The sequence below is a fragment of the Saimiri boliviensis genome, chromosome 6 (assembly GCF_048565385.1).
Source record: "Saimiri boliviensis isolate mSaiBol1 chromosome 6, mSaiBol1.pri, whole genome shotgun sequence".
NCBI lineage: Eukaryota > Metazoa > Chordata > Mammalia > Primates > Cebidae > Saimiri > Saimiri boliviensis.
Genome location: NC_133454.1, coordinates 119602956 through 119622471, shown reverse-complemented (window position 1 = coordinate 119622471; position 19516 = coordinate 119602956). Strand labels below are relative to the sequence as shown.

Here is a 19516-nt window from a genome sequence, read left to right as displayed (position 1 = left end):
TATAACAGATTAAGTGCAGATGCTGTTAAGAGAATCCAGAGGAAAGTAGTGCCTTCCAAACTTGCTTGGCATTGGAATTAAGGCCTTGGATTCTGGAGCCAACCGCCTGTTGATATTATGGCTCTGCCATTGCAAACTTTGTGACCTTGAGCAAATTACTTAACCCCTCTGTGCCTCAGTTTCCTTTTCTGTAAAATGGGTATGATAATACAGTTCACCTCCTAGGATTTTTGTGAGATTAAATGAGTAACACTACGTAATACTTAGAATGATGCCTGGAATATAGTAGTGGTTCCACCAATATTTGCCCTCACTATTTTTACTATTGTTGCTATTCTAGTTGATTAGCTCTTTAACATCGATGATCTTACAGCATTAATGTAGAATTTGTGGGCCAAACCATTCCTCCAACCAACTCATCTTTCCACACACCATTTGAGTAGGAGCCACTGGCTAGAATCTCTTAGCGAAATTAACAGGCGATGTCAACAATCAGAGAAGTTAGATGACTGGATCATCCCAAACTCTGGCCTTCGGTTCATATCTTTGCAACACCACATTGCTGTCCTTCAGTTGAATGCATGACTAACAGAAGTGACAATACCAAGATGACCATTTGATTTGGGGAGAGGGGCAGATGGCATTGCCAAGAGGCAGGATGCGCTTTATCAGTCAAAATGTCCCCAGAACCTCCCTCTCTTAAGCTTGGGGAGTTTCACTCAGGGTGGTGGCAAAAATATTAAGGAAAAAATATTAGCGATAGCTCTAAGGAATAATCACACACCTTCTTAGAAGGCTGAGAGGTTTTCGCATAGTTTCAGTAGAAGTTTCAACTGAAAGCAATCTAAATCCCCTTTACATTTAGTTAATAAGAAAAGCAAATAGCTAGGGCATATGGGGGGTTTATTTGAATAACTTGTTTACTCATGTGGTCTTAAAACTAAACTTTGAGCTGGATGGCCCTCTTGTGGGGAGGTCGACTGGGGAGATTACCCTCTAATTTCTTTAGGCTCAGAACCTGGCCTTTAATCTTACTCTGCAGGTGTGTTGACTTAAGAGCCTCTGTTATTAAATTTTACTGAATTAATGTGAGTCTCATTGGCTGGTGAAGGCTGGCAGTCACAACTGTTTACAGCACTCTCCAGGGAGTCTGCAAGCAACCCAGACACTCAGTCAAACTGGCAAAGCATAATATCTGTGTGTCAGCATACTTTATTCATCCATTGTTGAGTCCGGGTTTGCAGGACAGACCCCCGCAGGTGGTGGCCCTGACATTTGAGCCACATCCCTTTGCTTCAGAGTTCTCAGCCTTAAGATTCTATATGTCCTTTGGCTTTTCCTTACAAGCAGAAGTCATTGCTAAATAATATTATGACACATCTTTATTCCCGTAGTGCTAGTCAACAACATTGATCACAATCGCAGTCATCTGAGTGGCACCCCAAAATTGAGAAAGGCAGAGAAATGAATAATTCAATAATGCTGAAAGTCATCAATGTAATCAAAATTCCCTGTAACAGAAGAAGAAAACAAAGAGTAATGATGTTAGTGCAGTAATGGTTTTTCTGATGATAATGATGTAGTGATGCCCACGTAATAAAAACTCCCCCATGTATCTCAAGTGTATCTGATGCTTAGGAATCAAATCAGTGGAGGATCATGGGAATATACATTTATTTTAGCATACCATAGCATAGAATATTATATTTTTAGAGAAAGGCATATAAAATAATATGATTTTTGATTTGTATATGTAGGAAATACTCCATTTTATAAATGCATGAAATGCAAAGAAATGCATATATAAAAGGTGGTCTAATGAACAGGAAGGAAAGAATGTGAAGAAACAGGATCAAGATGGAATTAAAAATAAAAAAGGAGGCTGGGCCCAGTGGCTCATGCCTGTAATCCCAGCACTTTGGGAGGCCAAGGCGGGCAGATCATGAGGTCAACAGATCAAGGCCATCCTGGCCAACATGGTGAGACCTAGTCTCAACTAAAAATGTAAAAATTAGCTGGGCAGGGTGGTGCACACCTATGTTCCCAGCTTTTTGGGAGGCTGAGGCAGGAGAATCTCTTGAACCCGGGAGGTGAGGTTGCAGTGAGCTAAGATTGTGCCACCACACTCCAGTCTGGGTGACAGAGTGAGATGCCATCTCAAAAAAGAAAACAAGTGTATTTTATCTTTTTTTCTTTCCACATCAAGGCATATCACATTTTTATCACCCCAGTAGGTTCTCTTGTGTCCCTTCCCAATCAATTCTCCCACCCGACTGAGAGCCAACCACCCTTCTGATTTCTAACATCACATGTTAAACTTGCCCGTTTATTTTCTATCTGAAATTGTTTGACTCAATATAATAAATTGAAATTCATTCATGCTGCTTTATGTGTCAGTATGTTCTTTTATATTGCTGAAAAGTATTCTATTATTTGAATAATTATATATAAATTATATATATTTTTAGCCATTCTGTTGTTGATAGAAATTTGAATTCCTTACCAGTTTTAACTATGATGAATAGGGCTGCTATAAACGTTTTCATATGTATCATGAGACATAAAGTAGGTGTATGATTAACTTTGTTAAAAAACACCAAATAGTTTTCCAAGTGGTTGAACCATTTTACATTACCATTTTCCATTTCCACCATAAGGTTTAAGAGTTCCAGTTGCTTCACATTCCTTCCAACACCTGGTATTGCTGGTCCTTTTAATTAAAATGATTCTAGTGGGTATGGAGTAGTGTCTTATTGTGATTTTAATTTGTATTTATCTGATGATTAATAATGTTGAGCATGTTCTCACATGCTCACTAGCTATTCATTCATCTTTCTTTGTGAAATATTTGCCCAAGTCTTACTCTCTATTTTTGGCCTTTTATTATTGATTTTTGGGAAGGCTTAATATATTCTGGATATGGGTATTTTGTGAGATTATATGTATACATATGTATATAATATAATATACATATATAATATATAATATATATATAATATACATATATAAATATATGTATAATAAATATATATTATATAATATATATTATATATATATAGAGAGAGAGAGAGAGAGAGAAAGAGAGAAAGAGAGAAAGGGAGAGAGAGAGGAAATTTTCTCCCTTTCTGTACTTTGGTAGTTCATTTTATTTTATTTTTCCCCTCTGGTTAGTCCTTTTAGGTTCTATCTAAGAAAGCTTAGTCTACTCCCAAGGTGGTGAAGAAATTCTCCTAAGTTCCCTGCAGCTCACCTCCTCAAGCTTTATAGTTTAGGATTTCACATTTAGGTGGATCACTGATTCATGTTTGAATATAAAATCAATTGTGTACTTCTGGTGTCCAGTGACTTGGCCATGGCATATTATCATGTAAAATGCTGAATTTGATTTTCTAATATTTTGTTTCAGATTTATTCACGTTTACAAGATAGAATTATCTGTAACTTTTAAATATTTTATAATGTCCTTATCATATTTTCATGTCGAACTTGGGAAAGACAGCCTCACAAAAATACTTGTGAGTTGAGAAGTGAACTTGGAAATAGTTTAATGTTTCTTTTCTAAATGTTTGGAAGAATTAGTCTGCTCCTGCAAGGCTTTGCTTTCTCTTTTTTGAGAGAAAGTTTTAACTTATGTGTTTGATTTTTTTATTAGATATAAGACTAGTCATATATATATATATTTTTTTCTGTGTTAGTCATGGCAGGTGGTTTTGCATAGTTTTGGTAGGTAGGTTTTATAGGGAATTTGTCAATTCATTTAAAGCATCAAATATTTTTTATGATCATTTCATCTAAAGCATCAAATAATTTTTATGTTCATAATATTCTTGTATATTCCTGGCTATTGTATTTATAGTGATATACCATCATTTCTGATAATGATAATTTGTGTTTTCTCTTTTTTTAATACCTAGTTTATAAATTTTATTAGTTTTTCAAACATCAAAATTTTAGCTTTATTTTATCTTATCTATTGTTTGTGTTGTAGTTCATTAGTTTTTTATTTATTTTATTATATTTTATTGCATTTTAGGTTTTGGGGTACATGTGAAGAACATGCAAGATTGTTGCATAGGTACACACATGTGTGGTTTGCTGCCTTCCGTCCCCTCACCTGTATCTGTCATTTCTCCCCATGCTATCTCTTCCCACCTCCCCACCCCCCGTCCATCCCCCATTTCCCCCCAACGGACCCCAGTGTGTAGTGCTCCCCTCCCTGTGTCCATGTGTTCTCATTGTTCAACACCCGCCTATGAGTGAGAACATGTGGTGTTTGATTTTCTGCTCTTGTGTCAGTTTGCTGAGAATGATGGTTTCCAGGTTCATCCATGTCCCTACAAAGGACGTGAACTCATCGTTTTTGATGGCTGCATAAAATTCCACGGTGTATATGTACCACATTTTCCCTATCCAGTCTATCATCGTTGGGCATTTGGGTTGGTTCCAGGTCTTTGCTATTGTGGACAGTGCTGCAATGAACATTCGTGTGCACGTGTCCTTATAGTAGAATGATTTATAATCCTTTGGATATATACCCAGTAATGGGATTGCTGGGTCAAATGGGGTTTCTATTTTTAGGTCCTTGAGGAATTGCCACACTGTCTTCCACAATCGTTGAATTAATTTACATTCCCACCAACAGTGTAAAAGTGTTCCTATTTCTCCACATCCTCTCCAGCATCTGTGGTTTCCCGATTTTTTAATGATCACCATTCTAACTGGTGTGAGATGGTATCTCAATGTGGTTTTGATTTGCATTTCTCTAATGACCAGTGATGATGAGCATTTTTTCATATGTTTGTTGGCCTCCTGTATGTCTTCTTTTGTAAAGTATCTGTTCATATCCTTTGCCTATTTTTGAATGGGCTTGTTTGTTTTTTTCTTGTATATCTGTTTTAGTTCTTTGTAAATTCTGGATATCAGCCCCTTGTCAGATGGGTAGACTGCAACAATTTTTTCCCATTCTGTTGGTTGCCAATTCACTCTACCGACTGTTTCTTTTGCCGTGCAGAAGCTGTGGAGTTTGATTAGGTCCCATTTGTCTATTTTGGCTTTTGTTACCATTGCTTTTGGCGTTTTGGTCATGAAGTCCTTGCCTACACCTATGTCCTGAATGGTTTTGCCTAGATTTTCTTCTAGGGTTTTTATGGTGTTATGCCTGATGTTTAAGTCATTAATCCATCTGGAGTTAATTTTGGTGTAAAGTGTCAGGAAGGGGTCCCGTTTCTGCTTTCTGCACATGGCTAGCCATTTTTCCCAACACCATTTATTAAACAGGGAATCCTTTCCCCATTGCTTGTTTTTGTCAGGTGTGTCGAAGATCAGATGGTTGTGGGTATGTTGTATTTCCTCTGAGGCCTCTGTTCTGTTCCATTGGTCTATATCTCTGTTTTGGTACCAGTACTATGCTGTTTTGATTACTGTAGCCTTGTAGTATAGTTTGAAGTCCAGTAGTGTGATGCCTCCTGCTTTGTTCTTTTTGCTTAGAATTGACTTGGCTATGCGGGCTCTCTTTTGGTTCCATATGAAGTTTAAGGTGCTTTTTTTCCAGTTCTGTGAAGAAGGTCATTAGTAGCTTGATGGAATAGCATTGAATCTGTAAATTACTTTGGGCTGTATGACCATTTTCACGATGTTGATTCTTCCTAACCATGAACATGGAATGTTTCTCCATCTGTTTGTTTCCTCTCTTGTTTCGTTGAGCAATGGCTTGTAGTTCTCCTTGAAGAGGTCCTTTACGTTCCTTGTTAGTTGTATTCCTAGGTATTTTATTCTCTTTGTAGCAATTGTGAATGGCAGTTCGTTCTTGATTTGGCTCTCTTTAAGTCTGTTACTGGTGTATAGGAATGCTTGTGATTTTTGCACGTTGATTTTGTATCCTGAGATTTTGCTGAAGTTGTTTATCAGTTTCAGGAGATTTTGGGCTGAGATGATGGGGTCTTCTAGATATACAATCATGTCATCTGCAAATAGAGACAATTTGATTTCCTCCTTTCCAATTTGGATACCCTTTATTTCTTTTTCTTGCCTGATGGCTCTTGCTAGAACTTCCAGTACTATATTGAATAGGAGTGGTGAGTACTGAATAGGAGTGGTAAAAGAGGGCATCCTTGTCTAGTGCCAGATTTCAAAGGGAATGCTTCCAGTTTTTGCCCATTCAGCATGATATTGGCTGTTGGTTTGTCATAAATAGCTTTTATTGTTTTGAGATACGTTCCGTCAATACCTAGTTTATTGAGGGTTTTTAGCATAAAGGGCTGTTGAATTTTGTCAAAAGCCTTCTCTGCATCAATTGGATAATCATGTGGTTTTTGTCTTTGGTTCTGTTTTTGTGGTGAATTACATTTATGGACTTGCATATGTTGAACCAGCCTTGCATCCCCAGGATGAATCCTACTTGATCATGGTGGATGAGCTTTTTGATATGCTGCTGCAATCAGTTTGCCAGTATTTTATTGAAGATTTTTGCATCTCTGTTCATCGTAGATATTGGCCTGAAATTTTCTGCTCTTGTTGAGTCTCTGCCGGGTTTTGGTATCAGGATGATGTTTGTCTCATAAAATGATTTGGGAAAGATTCCCTCTTTTTGGATTGTCTGGAATAGTTTCAGAAGGAATGGTGTCAGCTCCTCTTTGTATGTCTGGTAGGATTGGCTGTGAACCCATCTGGACCTGGGCTTTTCTTGGGTGGTAGGCTCTTAATTGCTGCCTCGACTTCAGACCATGTTATTGGTCTATTCAGGGTTTCAGCTTCTTCCGGGTTTAAGCTTGGGAGGATGCAGGTGTCCAGGAATTTATCCATTTCTTCCAGGTTTACTAGTTTATGTGCATAGAGTTCTTTGCAATAATCTCTGATGATGGTTTGGATTTCTGTGGAATCTGTGGTGATATCCCCTTTATTGTTTTTTATTGCATCAATTTGGTTATTCTCTCTTTTCTTTTTTATTAATCTGGCTAGTGGTCTGTCTATTTTGTTGATCTTTTCAAAAAACCAGCTCCTGGATTTATTGATTTTTTGAAGAGTTTTTTGTGTCTCTATTTCCTTCAGTTCTGCTCTGATCTTAGTTATTTCCTGTCTTCTGCTAGGTTTTGAGTTTTTTTGATCTTGCTCCTCTAGCTCTTTCCATTTTGATGATAGGGTGTCAATTTTAGATCTCTCCTTTCTTCTCATGTGGGCACTCATTGATATATATTTTCCTCTAGAGACTGCTTTAAATGTGTCCCAGAGATTCTGGTATGTTGTGTCTTCATTCTCATTGGTTTCAAAGAACATCTTTATTTCTGCCTTCATTTCATTGTTTATCCAGTCAACATTCAAGAGCAAGTTGTTCAGTTTCCATGAAGCTGTGCGGTTCTGAGTTAGTTTCTGCATTCTGAGTTCTAACTCGATTGCACTGTGGTCTGAGAGACTGTTTATTATGATTTCCGTTCTTTTGCATTTTCTGAGGAGTGATTTATTGCCAATTATGTGGTCAATTTTAGAGTAGGTGTGATGTGGTGCTGAGAAGAATGTTTATTCTGTGGATTTGGGGTGGAGAGTTCTGTAAATGTCTATTAGGTTTGCTTGTTCCAGGTCTGAGTTCAGGTCCTGGATATCCTTGTTGATTTTCTGTGTGGTTGATCTGTCTAATATTGACAATGGGTGTTAAAGTCTTCCACTATTATTGTGTGGGAGTCTAAGTCTCTTTGTAAGTCATTAAGAACTTGCCTTATGTATCTGGGTGCTCCTGTATTGGGTGCGTATATATTTAGGATCGTTAGCTCTTTTTGTTGCAGTGATCCTTTTACCATTATGTAATGTCCTTCTTTGTCTCTTTTGATCTTTGTTGCTTTAAAGCCTATTTTATCAGAGATGAGAATTGCAACTCCTGCTTTTTTTGCTCTCCATTTGCTTGGTAGATCTTCCTCCATCCCTTTATTTTGAGCCTTTGTGTATCCTTGCATGTAAGATGGGTTTCCTGGATACAGAACACTGATGGGTTTTGGCTTTTTATCCAATTTGCCAGTCTGTGTCTTTTGATTGGGGCATTTAGTCCATTGACATTTAGGGATAGTATTGTTATGTGTGAATTTGATGCTGTCATTTTGATGCTACCTGGCTGTTTTGTTGGTTAGTTGATGCAGATTCTTGATTGTGTTGATGCTCTTTTACCATTTGGTGTGTTTTTGGAGTGGCTGGTACTGGTTGTTCCTTTATATGTGTAGAGCCTCTTTCAGGAGTTCTTGTAGAGCAGGTTTGGTGGTGATGAAATCTCTGAGTGCTTGCTTGTTCACAAAGGATTTTATTTTTCCTTCACTTATGAAGCTTAGTTTGGCTGGATAGGAGATTCTGGGTTGAAAGTTCTTTTCTTTATGGATGTTGAATATTGGCCCCCAATCTCTTCTGGCTTGTAGGGTTTCTGCTGAGAGATCTGCTGTGAGTCTAATGGGCTTCCCTTTGTGGGTAACCCGACCTTTCTCTCTGGCTGCCCTTAGCATTTTCTCTTTCATTTCAACCCTGGTGAATCTGACAATTATGTGCCTTGGGGTTGCTCTTCTTGAGGAATATCTTTGTGGTGTTCTCTGTATTTCCTGTATTTGAATATTGGTCTGCCTTGCTAGGTTGGGGAAGTTTTCCTGGATAATATCCTGAAGAGTATTTTCCAGCTTGGATTCATTCTCTTCATCACATTCAGGTACACCTATCAGATGTAGATTAGGTCTTTTCACATAGTCCCACATTTCTTGAAGATTTTGTTCATTCCTTTTTGCACTTTTTTCTCTGTTCTTGCCTTCTCTTTTTATTTCATTGAGTTGATCTTTGACCTCTGATATCCTTTCTTCTGCTTGTTCAATTCGGCTGTTGAAGCTTGTGCAGGTTTCACGAAGTTCTCGTGTTGTGTTTTTCAGCTCCACTAATTCACTTATATTCCTCTCTATGCTGTCCATTCTCGTTAGCATTTTGTCCAACCTTTTTTCTAGGTTCCTAGTTTCTTTGCGTTGGGTTAGAACATGTTCTTTTAGCTCACTGTAGTTTCTTATTACCCACCTTCTGAAGTCTGATTCTGTCATTTCATCACCCTCCTTCTCCATCCGGTCTGGTTCCCTTGCTTGTGAGGAGTTGTGATCACTTTTAGGAGGAGAGGTGTTCTGGTTTCGGGAGTTTTCATCCTTTTTGCGCTGGTTTCTTCCCATTTTTGTGGGTTTATCCACCTGTTGTCTTTGTAGTTACTGTCTTTCAGATTGGGTCTCTGAGCGAGCTTCTAGTTCGTGGATGCTGAAGGTACTTCTTTTTATTTATTTATTTATTTTTAAGCTTTCCTTCTAACAGTCTGGCCCCTCTGCTGTAGGACTGCTGAGGTCCTCTCCGGGCCCTGCTTGCCTGGGGATCACCTGCAGCAGCTGCAGAACAGTAAGGGTTGCTACCAGTTTCCTCTTCCGCTATCTTTGTCCCAGAAGGATGCTTGCCAACTGTCAGTCTGTTCTCTCCTTTATGAGGTGAGTCTTTGGATCTATGGGGGTCAGGGAGCTACTTGAGGAGGCAGTCTCTCTTTTATTGGGGCTTAAATCCTGAGTTGTGAGCTCTGTTGTTCGTTCAGAGCTGCTGGGCAGGTACATTTAGGTCTGCTGCAGCTGAACTCATAAAGTACTTTTTGTTCCCAGGTGCTCTGTCCCAGGGAGTTGGAGCTTTATGAGTTTCCGTTGCACTACTGCCTTTTTTGATTTTTCTCTCAGGTCTGACCGGCCCAGATAGCAGCACACCTAGCCACTGCCTGCCTGCAGAGGCTTTGCTGAGCTGCTTTGGGCTCTGCCCAGCTGCCCTGTGCTCTTCCCTGCAGTCCTGTTTATATGGGCATAGTTAGAACTGTCTTGGCAACGGTGGCCCCGCCTCTGTTATGGCGGACTCTCTCTGTTATGGCAGGTTGCCTCGGCAATGGCGGGTTGCCTCGGCGACGGAGGCCTGCCTCTGTAGTGGTGGAGAGTCTCAGTAATGGCAGAAGCCCCTCCCCCACGGAGCCGGACCGTCCTGGTTCAGCTGTGCTTGGTTTGGAGGGCTCAACCCAGAGGGTTTCCAATTACTGTTTTTGTTTTTGTTGTTGTTGAGAGTGGAGGGGTGGGACCAACTGAGCCTGATCACCTGGCTCCCTGACTCAGAATCTTTTAAGTTGAACGACCCCGCGTTCCAGTCACTTGTTGAAAAGGCGCCGGGATCTCCTGTGCTGGGACTCACTGAGTCGGCTCAAACAGCAGCGCCGGCTCCTGGCAGATTTTTTGCCTAGCAATCTCCTGGCCTGGCTCACTATTTCAGATGAATGGGCAACTCTGCCATCTCAGGGCTCTGATTGCCAGCTAAGAGGGCTCCCAGACCAGTGGCTTTTGTACGGAGAACCACCGCAGCAGGGTGTGGTCTAAGCAGCTGCGCGGGCCAAATCAGCCCCGTGGGGGGCCAAAACAACCACACTGGCCGGGACTGCGGTGCTGGCAACCCCTCCGCCTGGGTATCTCCTGGTCTGTGGGCAATAAAAATTCATCTAGAAATGCGGCGTCCACTCACCCTCTGCACTTTCACTGGGAGCTGAAGTCCTGAGCTGTTCTTAGGTGGCCATCTTCCTGGCATTCCCGTTCATTGGTTTTTATCTCTACTCTTTGCTATCTCTATTATAGAATACTATATCCGAATTCTTTCATTTTCTTTAAATTTAATTTTTAATCTAATTTCTTGATATGAATATTTAGATAATTTATTTTTTAGTCTGTTTTCTTTCCCAATACTTGCATTTGAGTTTATAAAGCTTCCATTAATCATGCTTTAGTTGTAATCAATTTATATAAATATTTATATTAATTTGTTTTTAATATATTTTTATTTCTATTGTAAATTCTTTGAGCCCTGTATAACTTAGAATTTCAAAGCAGTTTTTGGGATTTATTTTTGCCTTTTAAAAATGGACATTTAATTAAATTCCATTGTTTTCAGCGAATTTTAATCCTTTGAATTTTGTTGAGGCTTGCAGGCTCAGCATATGGTTAATTGTTGAAAATGTTCCAAGTAAAATCTCTCAATTTTGTCAGTCTTCTTTGTTTTCTTTTTTTGAGATGAAGTCTCACTCTGTCACCCAAGCTGGAGTGCAGTGATATAATCTCTGCTCACTGCAACCTCCACCTCCTGGGTTCATGTGATTCTCCTGCTTTAGCCTCCTGAGTAGTTGGGATTACAGGTGTGCCACCATGCCCTGCTAATTTTTGTATTTTTAGTATAGAGACAGTGTTTCACCATGTTGGTCAGGCTGGTCTTGAACTCCTGCCCTCAAGTGATCTGCCCATCTCAGCCTCCCAAAGTGCTGGGATTACAGGCCTGAGCCACTGTGCCCAGCTATTTCACCTTCATTTTTGAAGAACATTTTCACCAGGCCTAGATTTCTAGGTTGGCATTATTTTGTTTAGCACTTTAAAGATATAATTCCATTGTCTTCCCACTTCCACCAGTTAGTTAGATAGGAGGAATAAGTTCAAGTGATCTGTTGTACAGCAGGACAGTAATGACAGTATATTATATTTTTAAAAATTTTTACTTCAAGTTCTGGGATCCATGTGCAGGATGCGCAGCTTTGTTACACAGGTAAACATGTGCCATGATGATTTGCTGCACCTATCAATCTGTTATCTAGGTTTTAAGTCCCACATGCATTAGGCATTTGTCCTAATGATCTCCCTCTCCTTGTCCCGCTAACCCCCAACAGGCCCCAGTGTGTGATGTTCCCTTCCCTGTGTCTATGTGTTCTCATTGTTCAAGTCCCACTTATGAGTGAGAACATGCGATGTTTGGTTTTCTGTCCCCGTGTTATTTCGCTGAGAATGATGGCTATTGTATTCTTAAAAGTGCAAAGATGGTGAATGTTAAGTGTTCTCACTGCAAATGTGATAACTATAGTAGGTAATGCCTTTGTTAATTAGCGAGGTTTAAACATACCACAATGTATATATGTACTTCAAAATATACACAATAAATACATATGATTTTATCTGTCAATTAAAAATGTCAGTTGACAGTATTATGTAGTTGTTTGGTGTAGTGTTCTATATATGACATTTAGGTCAGTTTTATCAATTGTGTTCAAAATCCTATAATTTTATGGTCTTTCTACATATTCTTTCAGTTGCTGAGAAATGTGTGCTGAAATTTCATGTGCTGATTTTAGTTTTCTCTACTCACATTTTTCAGTTGAGTTAGCTTTTCCTGTTGGTTTTGAGTTGTTATTAGGAGCCTTTAAACTTAGAAATGTAATGTTTCTCTTGTGGATTGACCCTTTTACTATAGGAAGTTCCCTATCCTATGGATACTAATGATTCTTAAGTCTATTTGTTTGTTACTAGTGTAGCTGTTTCTTGTAAACAGACTTCAGTCGTGGTTTTTTTTTTTTTTTTTTTTTTTAACTTTTATTTACTGGGACAATCTTTTTTTTAATTTTCAATTTTTTGATTTTCTATTTTTATGGGTACATAATAGTTCTAAATAGAAAATCTTCTATTTTGCTTTTTATAATTTTATATTCCCCAAGGTAGTTTAAAGTTTATTATTTCTGAAAACATGATAAGTATTGTGGTTTTAAAATCTCTTCAAATATACTTACTATCAGAAATGTATGGGTGGTTTTGTTTTTGTTATATTCTGTTTCTATTAGTTGTTATTCGCATTGTCTTACTTATTTTTATGCCTCCTTGAGTGCTTACTGTTAATTTTCAATGGAAAATTTTATAGGAATTTCTTAAGATTAGTGACATTTTTCTACTAGATAAACTTTGGTTTTGCTTCTGTCAGGTACCAGGGGCACACATATGAAGACCAAATTCAGGTGGAGTATTTGGCTTACGCAGTTCATGTTTAGCAAAGATCATTGGGGATCAGGGCATGTGAGGAGGTTGTTGAGGGGTTTGGTCTATGGCCACTTTTCAAATACTTTTTCAACTTTGTTCAGCAAGACTTCTCTGCTATTTTGGGGCAGGGTACTTTGTATATCTTTTTGCTTTTACCTGAAGAGCATAGTAGCCTATCAAAGACCTAGTTTAATGTGGAGAAAGTCTCTTTTAAGTCTTGGTCCCTTGAGTGGATATGAATGAAGCCTTGTCTTTTTTCTCTTTCAGTCTACACAGGCCAGGGATTGGATTCCAAATGGATATCACTGGCAAATGGGCCTGAAGGTATAAGCAGTTTTGGCGCTCTTCAGAATTCCACTTGTAAATTTCAGGTTGCAGGCTTTCATCTAAAAATTGATCCAGTAGTTCCAGCTGATGTTTCAGCTTTTTAATGCCTTTAAGTTCATTTTTTTTGTCTTTTAATATAAAACTTTTGTTTTCAGAGAAGAGTTGATCCAAATATCCATACTTACCATCACCAAAAGCAGTCTCCCTATTTTCTGTTCCTCAGTCCTGCTTGCTTGCTTGCTTTTTTTCCTTTCTTTTTCTCTTTCTCCCTCCTTCCCTCACTACCTTCCTTTCTCCTTCCTTCCTTCCTTTCTTCCTTCTTTCTTTCTTTTCTTTCTCTCTCTCTCTCTCTCTCTCTCTCTCTCTCTCTCTCTCTCTCAGAGTACAGTGGTGCAATCTCAGCTCACTGCAACCTCCGCCTCCTGGGTTCAAATAATTGTCCTGACTCAGCCTCCTGAGTAGCTGTGATTACAGGTGCACCACCACCCCCAGCTAAGTTTTGCGTTTTTAGTAGACACTAAAAATTTCTCCATATTGGCCAGGCTGGTCTTAATCTCCTGATCTTATGGTCTGCCCACCTCAGCCTCCCAAAGTGCTAGGATTACAGATGTAAGCCACTTTGCCTAGCCTCAGTCCTGCTTTCTATGAACTTGGTGCATTCAAATGTCAAGTATTTCTTAGGCTCTGCCATAAGAAATATCTTCTATTAGGAATCCCTTTGCCTTAGGGAGTGGGTTTTCAATTTCCTCAGCAATTTTTGATGAGTTTGTTAACTCCCTTTTTCTCTCCATGTGGATCAACCCTTTTACATTATTATTATTTTTTTTTCTTTTGAGATGGAGTCTCGCTCTTGTCACCCAGGCTAGAATGCAGTGGCATGATCTCGGCTCACAACAACTTCCACCTCCTGGGTTCAAATGATTCTCCTGCCTCAACCTTCCGAGTAGCTGGGATTATAGGCATGCACCACCACACCCGGCTAATTTTTATATTTTTAGTAGAGATGAGGTTTTACCATGTTGGTCAGGCTGGTCTCGAACTCCTGACCAGCTTACATTCTTTTACACTAATCTTAGTAGTATTTTGAAAGGAGCTGAAATAGATGCCTCTTTTTAATCTTATCATTCTTTATCGGAAGTTCAGACTGTTAAAACCAGATCAAAAACTGTGAAAACACACCACTGTGATTCTAATGTACATATGGAACTTTGAACTGCAGCCATACTGCTGTACCTTTAAGTTTTTAGTATATCATTTTATATTTGTATTACACTGATTTGTGTATATGTTTTATCTCTTGTGTTCCTGTGAATTCCTAAAGGTGGGAGTTATAATGTGTTTGTTTTTCTCTTCCACAATGCCTGGCATAATGTCTGTCAAATATTACGGATTTCATAAATGTTAGTAAAAGAAAATACATGTGTATGCACAGCATTATCTGGATAGTGCTGATTGAGTGCTAATAAATATTCTCTATTTACGCCTCACTATATAGATCAACATACTTACCATGAATAGGACAGTAATGGCTTTACACTGACTATTTTGGTGAGAATAGCCACAAATGTAGTTTTGATCTAGGATTAAACCAAATGTGAGGAGAATGATTCCAGCTGTTGCTCCCAGGGCACTAAGTAAATTCATGATTCGGCTCAGTATTATCTGAAATAGAATAAGAACATAACAATGTGACTTAGGCCTAGACTGTACTATAAACAAAGCAGTGAGTGCAGAGAATGGAGAGCAGGATCTTAGTCACAGCATCGCAATGACACGAGGCAGCTGTGTGATCCTATGTGCATTGCTTCACATCTTTGGGCTTCAGGCCCTTATCTACCCAATGAGGAGATCTGGTGAACTTTTAATAATGTTTCCATGCCCCATATTCTATGCATAAGTTAATTCTCACTCAGTTGGGAGGAAGGGTGTGCCTAGGACAATTGCATTTTGATGCTCTGGTGAAAGTCATGGTCTACAACTACACTTTTGTTTTAAGACTCCTATGTTTAACTAAATTCTGCACTTCTCTGCCATTTTAATTTCTTCCTAAAATGAAAAACTAAGGATTTTCAGTCCTTTGCTAAAATCATGTATTGGCATAGTAATATCTTATGTCTTCAATTATTTGAGTAAAGTAAAAATATTCTACTTATAACTTATCTACATCTTTACATTCAGTAGCACTGTATTCTTTATTTTGATATTCTGTTATGGTTTAGATTGTCTACAGTTTGCCTTTTATATGAGTCAAAGTAGTGCCTGTCAAAGTGCCTAGTAAATACCCAAAAACCAAAAAATAAGTAACTGGAATATTGAAATAATTCTACCATTAATTGGCTGGAAATTTTAACAAGCTATTTAACAATTCTAAGCCTGAGTGTCTTCATACATAAAATAATAACTGAACTAGATGACCTAGAAAGACTTTCTCTTCTGGCACAGTGGCTTATAATTCTAGAAAAACAGGAAGCAAATGCTGTTTATTGGTATCAGTACTTGATAGTTTGTGGAATTATGGTGACCTAATGACTTAAATTTTTTTTCAAGGACAGGATAAATTATTTAAAAGCTATATATTTTTAATAAAGTAGAAATGTAACTTATTACAAAATATATTTTTAACTAAGTAGAAATATAACTCACCAGAGTTTCTGTGGTTTTCCTTTTCAGTGCAATTAGGAAGGCTCCAGAATTAATGAACTGTTAAGAGGAATAAATATCTTAATGATGGCCATGTTTAGCTGATGTTGAGTTCTTACAGAGTAGACTTCCATGCATTTCTTTTACATGCCTGCCTTCTGAGTTTGCACACTCCTCAGGGAAGTGAGAAGGTGAGTTGCTTTATATGAGTTTCCAAAAATGGATTAGTGGATAAAACACTGGACTGGAAATCTGCTTTAGTCCTATTTATTTGAACACTAACATTTTTAAAAAATGATACAGTGCTTTGGTTTGCTCATCCATGTTCCTTTGATAGCTATTGTGGACTCAGCTTTGATCTCATGACACAGTGATGTCAAGTCAGTTTATAATAATTAAGATTGGATTCCATCTTACCACAGTCCAGTGTGTTCTCTTGGATGGGAACATAAGGCAGGGTTTCAGCAAATGTGCTGCTAATTCTTTAAAAGCTCCAATTATTTTCTTGGAAGTGGGTCACATGTGGTAGCATCATTGTCTAGTGGAAATTTCAAAGCTAATTACGGGACATCCATCTTTAAATTTGCAGCCCCTTTGTGAGTATTTTCCAGCCTCATCTTTCCATCCTCACTCCCTATGCTGAACTTTGATAGTTCATGTAATAGAAAATGCTCTCCCATTCCTTCAGCCTTTGCTCATATTTCTCTCTTGGCATGCAATACATGATCCTTACACTCAGGCATCCCGACTCCCATCTTCTGTGGTGTCCTCATATGATGAACCACTCACCCTTGAAAACTTGCTCAAGCTAGAAATGTCTCTGGGCAATGTCCTCTCTGTTTTGTTGGTGCCTTTCCTATGGAGACAGCCCCTGTGTCTATTCTCCCTCATCATACTTCCTGGCAATTGTCTGAACTGAGACCTTGAACTCAGGGACTGCTTTCTTCTTTCTGAATCCATTGTCATGCCCATTATCTGCCACTAAATTAGGTCCTAAGTTAATGTGTATCAATTGTGACTTCATTGGGTTGAATAAATACCTCTCTGTCACTCAAAAGGTATATTTGAGAAACGCTCTCCACTCACTTCTGTAAAAAATAAATTGTTCCTTTGTCTCTGCCTAGATAAGCACTTTCTGCACCTCTGCAATAACATTCATCCCACTGCCTTGAAGTAACCTGTTTACATGTTTTCTTGCTAGACTGAGAGGTTTTTGAGGGAGAGGCTCATTGCCTTGCTCTGTGTATCTGGCTTGTAATAGATGGTAACAAATTTTGAATGAATGAATAGCCAAATAAACAATGTCAAGCAAAAGAAATATTCCCAAAGGAACTTCAAGACCTGATGGTGGAATATCAGTGACTGTGATGAATTAATGGGGAAATAATTTCAACAAAGTCAAATTTTTGTGCTTTTGTATCATACAACTGGATCTAGCTTATTTCATTGCTAAGAATTCTCTAACATCCTGGTTAGCATGGCTTCAAATTGAACTTGATTGACTATACTCACCAAAACAGAGCCCCAGAATGGATATCCTGAAAGAAATATAAAGGGAAACCTTGGATATGGTTTTACCAAGGTGAAAAGGAAGATAACTCCAAAAGAAAAGGTCATAATTCCAAACAGGATCTGGATAGTCTGCAAATAGAGGGAAAAGTTATGGTGAGGAAAAACAAAGTGCCCTTCTGTTTAGAAGATCTTCTTTTCATTAAAAGGATTTGGCAATTATTCTCTTTTGGTAATTAAAGGAAGAATAATAGAAGTCCCTTTATGATGCTCCTGGGTACTTCCTTTCTTTTTTTTTTGAGACGAAGTCTCGCTCTGTCACCCAGGCTGGAGTGCAGTGGCTTGATCTCAGCTCCCTGCAACCTCCACTCACAGATCCAAGTGATTCCTGCCTCAGCCTCCTGAATAGCTAGGACTACAGGTGCTCGCCACCATGCCCAGCTAATTTTTTGTATTTTTAGTAGAGACGGGGTTTCACCATGTTAGCCATGATGGTCTCGATCTCCTGACCTTGTGATCCGCCTGCCATGGCCTCCCAAAGAGCTGGGATTATAGGCGTGAGCCACTGCACCCGGCCCCAACTCTTGGGTACTTTCTTGATTCTGCTATCTAGTATTTGATGATAGGTAAAATGATCTGAATCATTGCTGCTGAAAATGTGGTCCACAGTTTGGCAACATCAGGATCACCTGGGAGCTAGAAATGAGAACTATCAGGCCCTATTCCATGCTTACTGAACAGTCTCCAGCTGAGGCTGGGAAATCTGTGCCTTCATAAGCTCTTCAGCTCTTTAGCCCATAATTACAAACGTTTGAGAAACACTGAATTCTAAATCACTATACCAGCCTGGCCTCGAGTGTGATTGGACTGTGAGGAACTCTGCCTGGAGATGACCAATTCTCTGAGCCTGTTAAGGTATTGTCACACTCTCAGGTCCAGAGCACTCCTCATCTTTTCAGTTTATTTATTTTTTTCCCTCTCTGAGCCACTCTTGTGATTCACTGTGACACCAAGCAGTGGTTTGACAAGTGCTAGGGAGGACTAATGAGAATGACATGCAAAAATGGAAGGTGTAAAACTTGTGAATCTGTGTGCTCTGCTCTCTTCTTCTCAGTCCACCTTCTCAGTCTGAGTAGTCTCACTTTTTAAGTAGGTGAGTCCTAAATGACAGCATTTTTTGTCAAGTACAGACCCACATTATTAGTTCTTGCCAAACATCCTCTCTAAATGTCCCACTAACACTCTATATTCACTTTGTCTTAAAAGAAGAATTGGCATGGGCTCCTACCTTAAAACATATGCGAAGAGATAATTTCCCTATCCTGTTACCTGCCTCAGTAGAATAAACATAGGGGCAAGTCTTACTTACCCCTAAGACTTTCATTTTTGTAGCAAATAATTTTTGCAAGGGGCTTTGAGTTGAAAAGGTCATGGCTGAAAAGTCTGTTGACTCATCTTCTGGACCACTGATTTCTGGAGGAAATACCAGAAACACTGGACTGTGTGCAGTGCTTGAATCCATGGTGGTGTTGTTGATAATTTCAAAGGAAAGGATTTGGTTGGCACTTCAGTCTAGACCATGTTCGTTTCTTGTGCTAAGGTTGCTGGGAGCACTGGAATTGTTTGCTTTGTCTTGGAATTATAGAACCATAGAGTCACAGAGGCATAGAATCTCAGGACTGCGTGAGATCCCAAGATGGCTATAATTAAAATGCCAGGGAATGGGGATCAGAGAACCTGACAAGTAGCCCTAGTTTAGTTAGGAACTTACCGTGACTTTGGGCAAGTCACATCCTCTCTCCTGGTTTTCGATTCCTCATATATACATTGACCAGATTGGACTAGATGATCTACATATAAAGACATTTTAGGGCCAAGTGCTGTGGCTCATACCTGTAATCCCAGCACTTTGGGAGGCTGAGGCGGGCAGATCACCTGACATCAGGAGTTCGAGACCAGCCTGGCCAAACCCTGTCTTTACTAAAAATATAAAATATTAGCCAGGTGTGGTGGTACATGCCTGTAGTTCCAGCTACTTGGGAGGCTGAAGCATGAGAATCACTTGAACCCAAGAAGCGGAGGCTTCCTTGAGCTGAAATTGCACCACTGCACTCCAGCCTGGGCAACAGAGCGAGATTCTGTCTCAAAGAAGAAGAAAAAAAAGACATTTTAATTACTGAATGGCA

At 39.1% G+C, this 19516-nt stretch overlaps 1 protein-coding gene across 1 annotated transcript; it reads right to left on the bottom strand.

Moving 5' to 3' along the window:
* Positions 1 to 1367: 1367 nt before the first annotated feature.
* On the bottom strand, positions 1368 to 18955 carry MS4A5 (membrane spanning 4-domains A5). Its single transcript, XM_003920181.4, has 5 exons — positions 18700 to 18955; positions 17334 to 17462; positions 15825 to 15881; positions 14691 to 14843; positions 1368 to 1511 (listed from the first exon to the last, which is right to left on the bottom strand). The coding sequence occupies exons 1-5, from the start codon at positions 18850 to 18852 to the stop codon at positions 1401 to 1403; spliced, it is 603 nt and encodes a 200-aa protein (XP_003920230.1). The 5' UTR covers positions 18853 to 18955; the 3' UTR covers positions 1368 to 1400.
* Between the last annotated feature and the right edge of the window lie 561 nt (positions 18956 to 19516).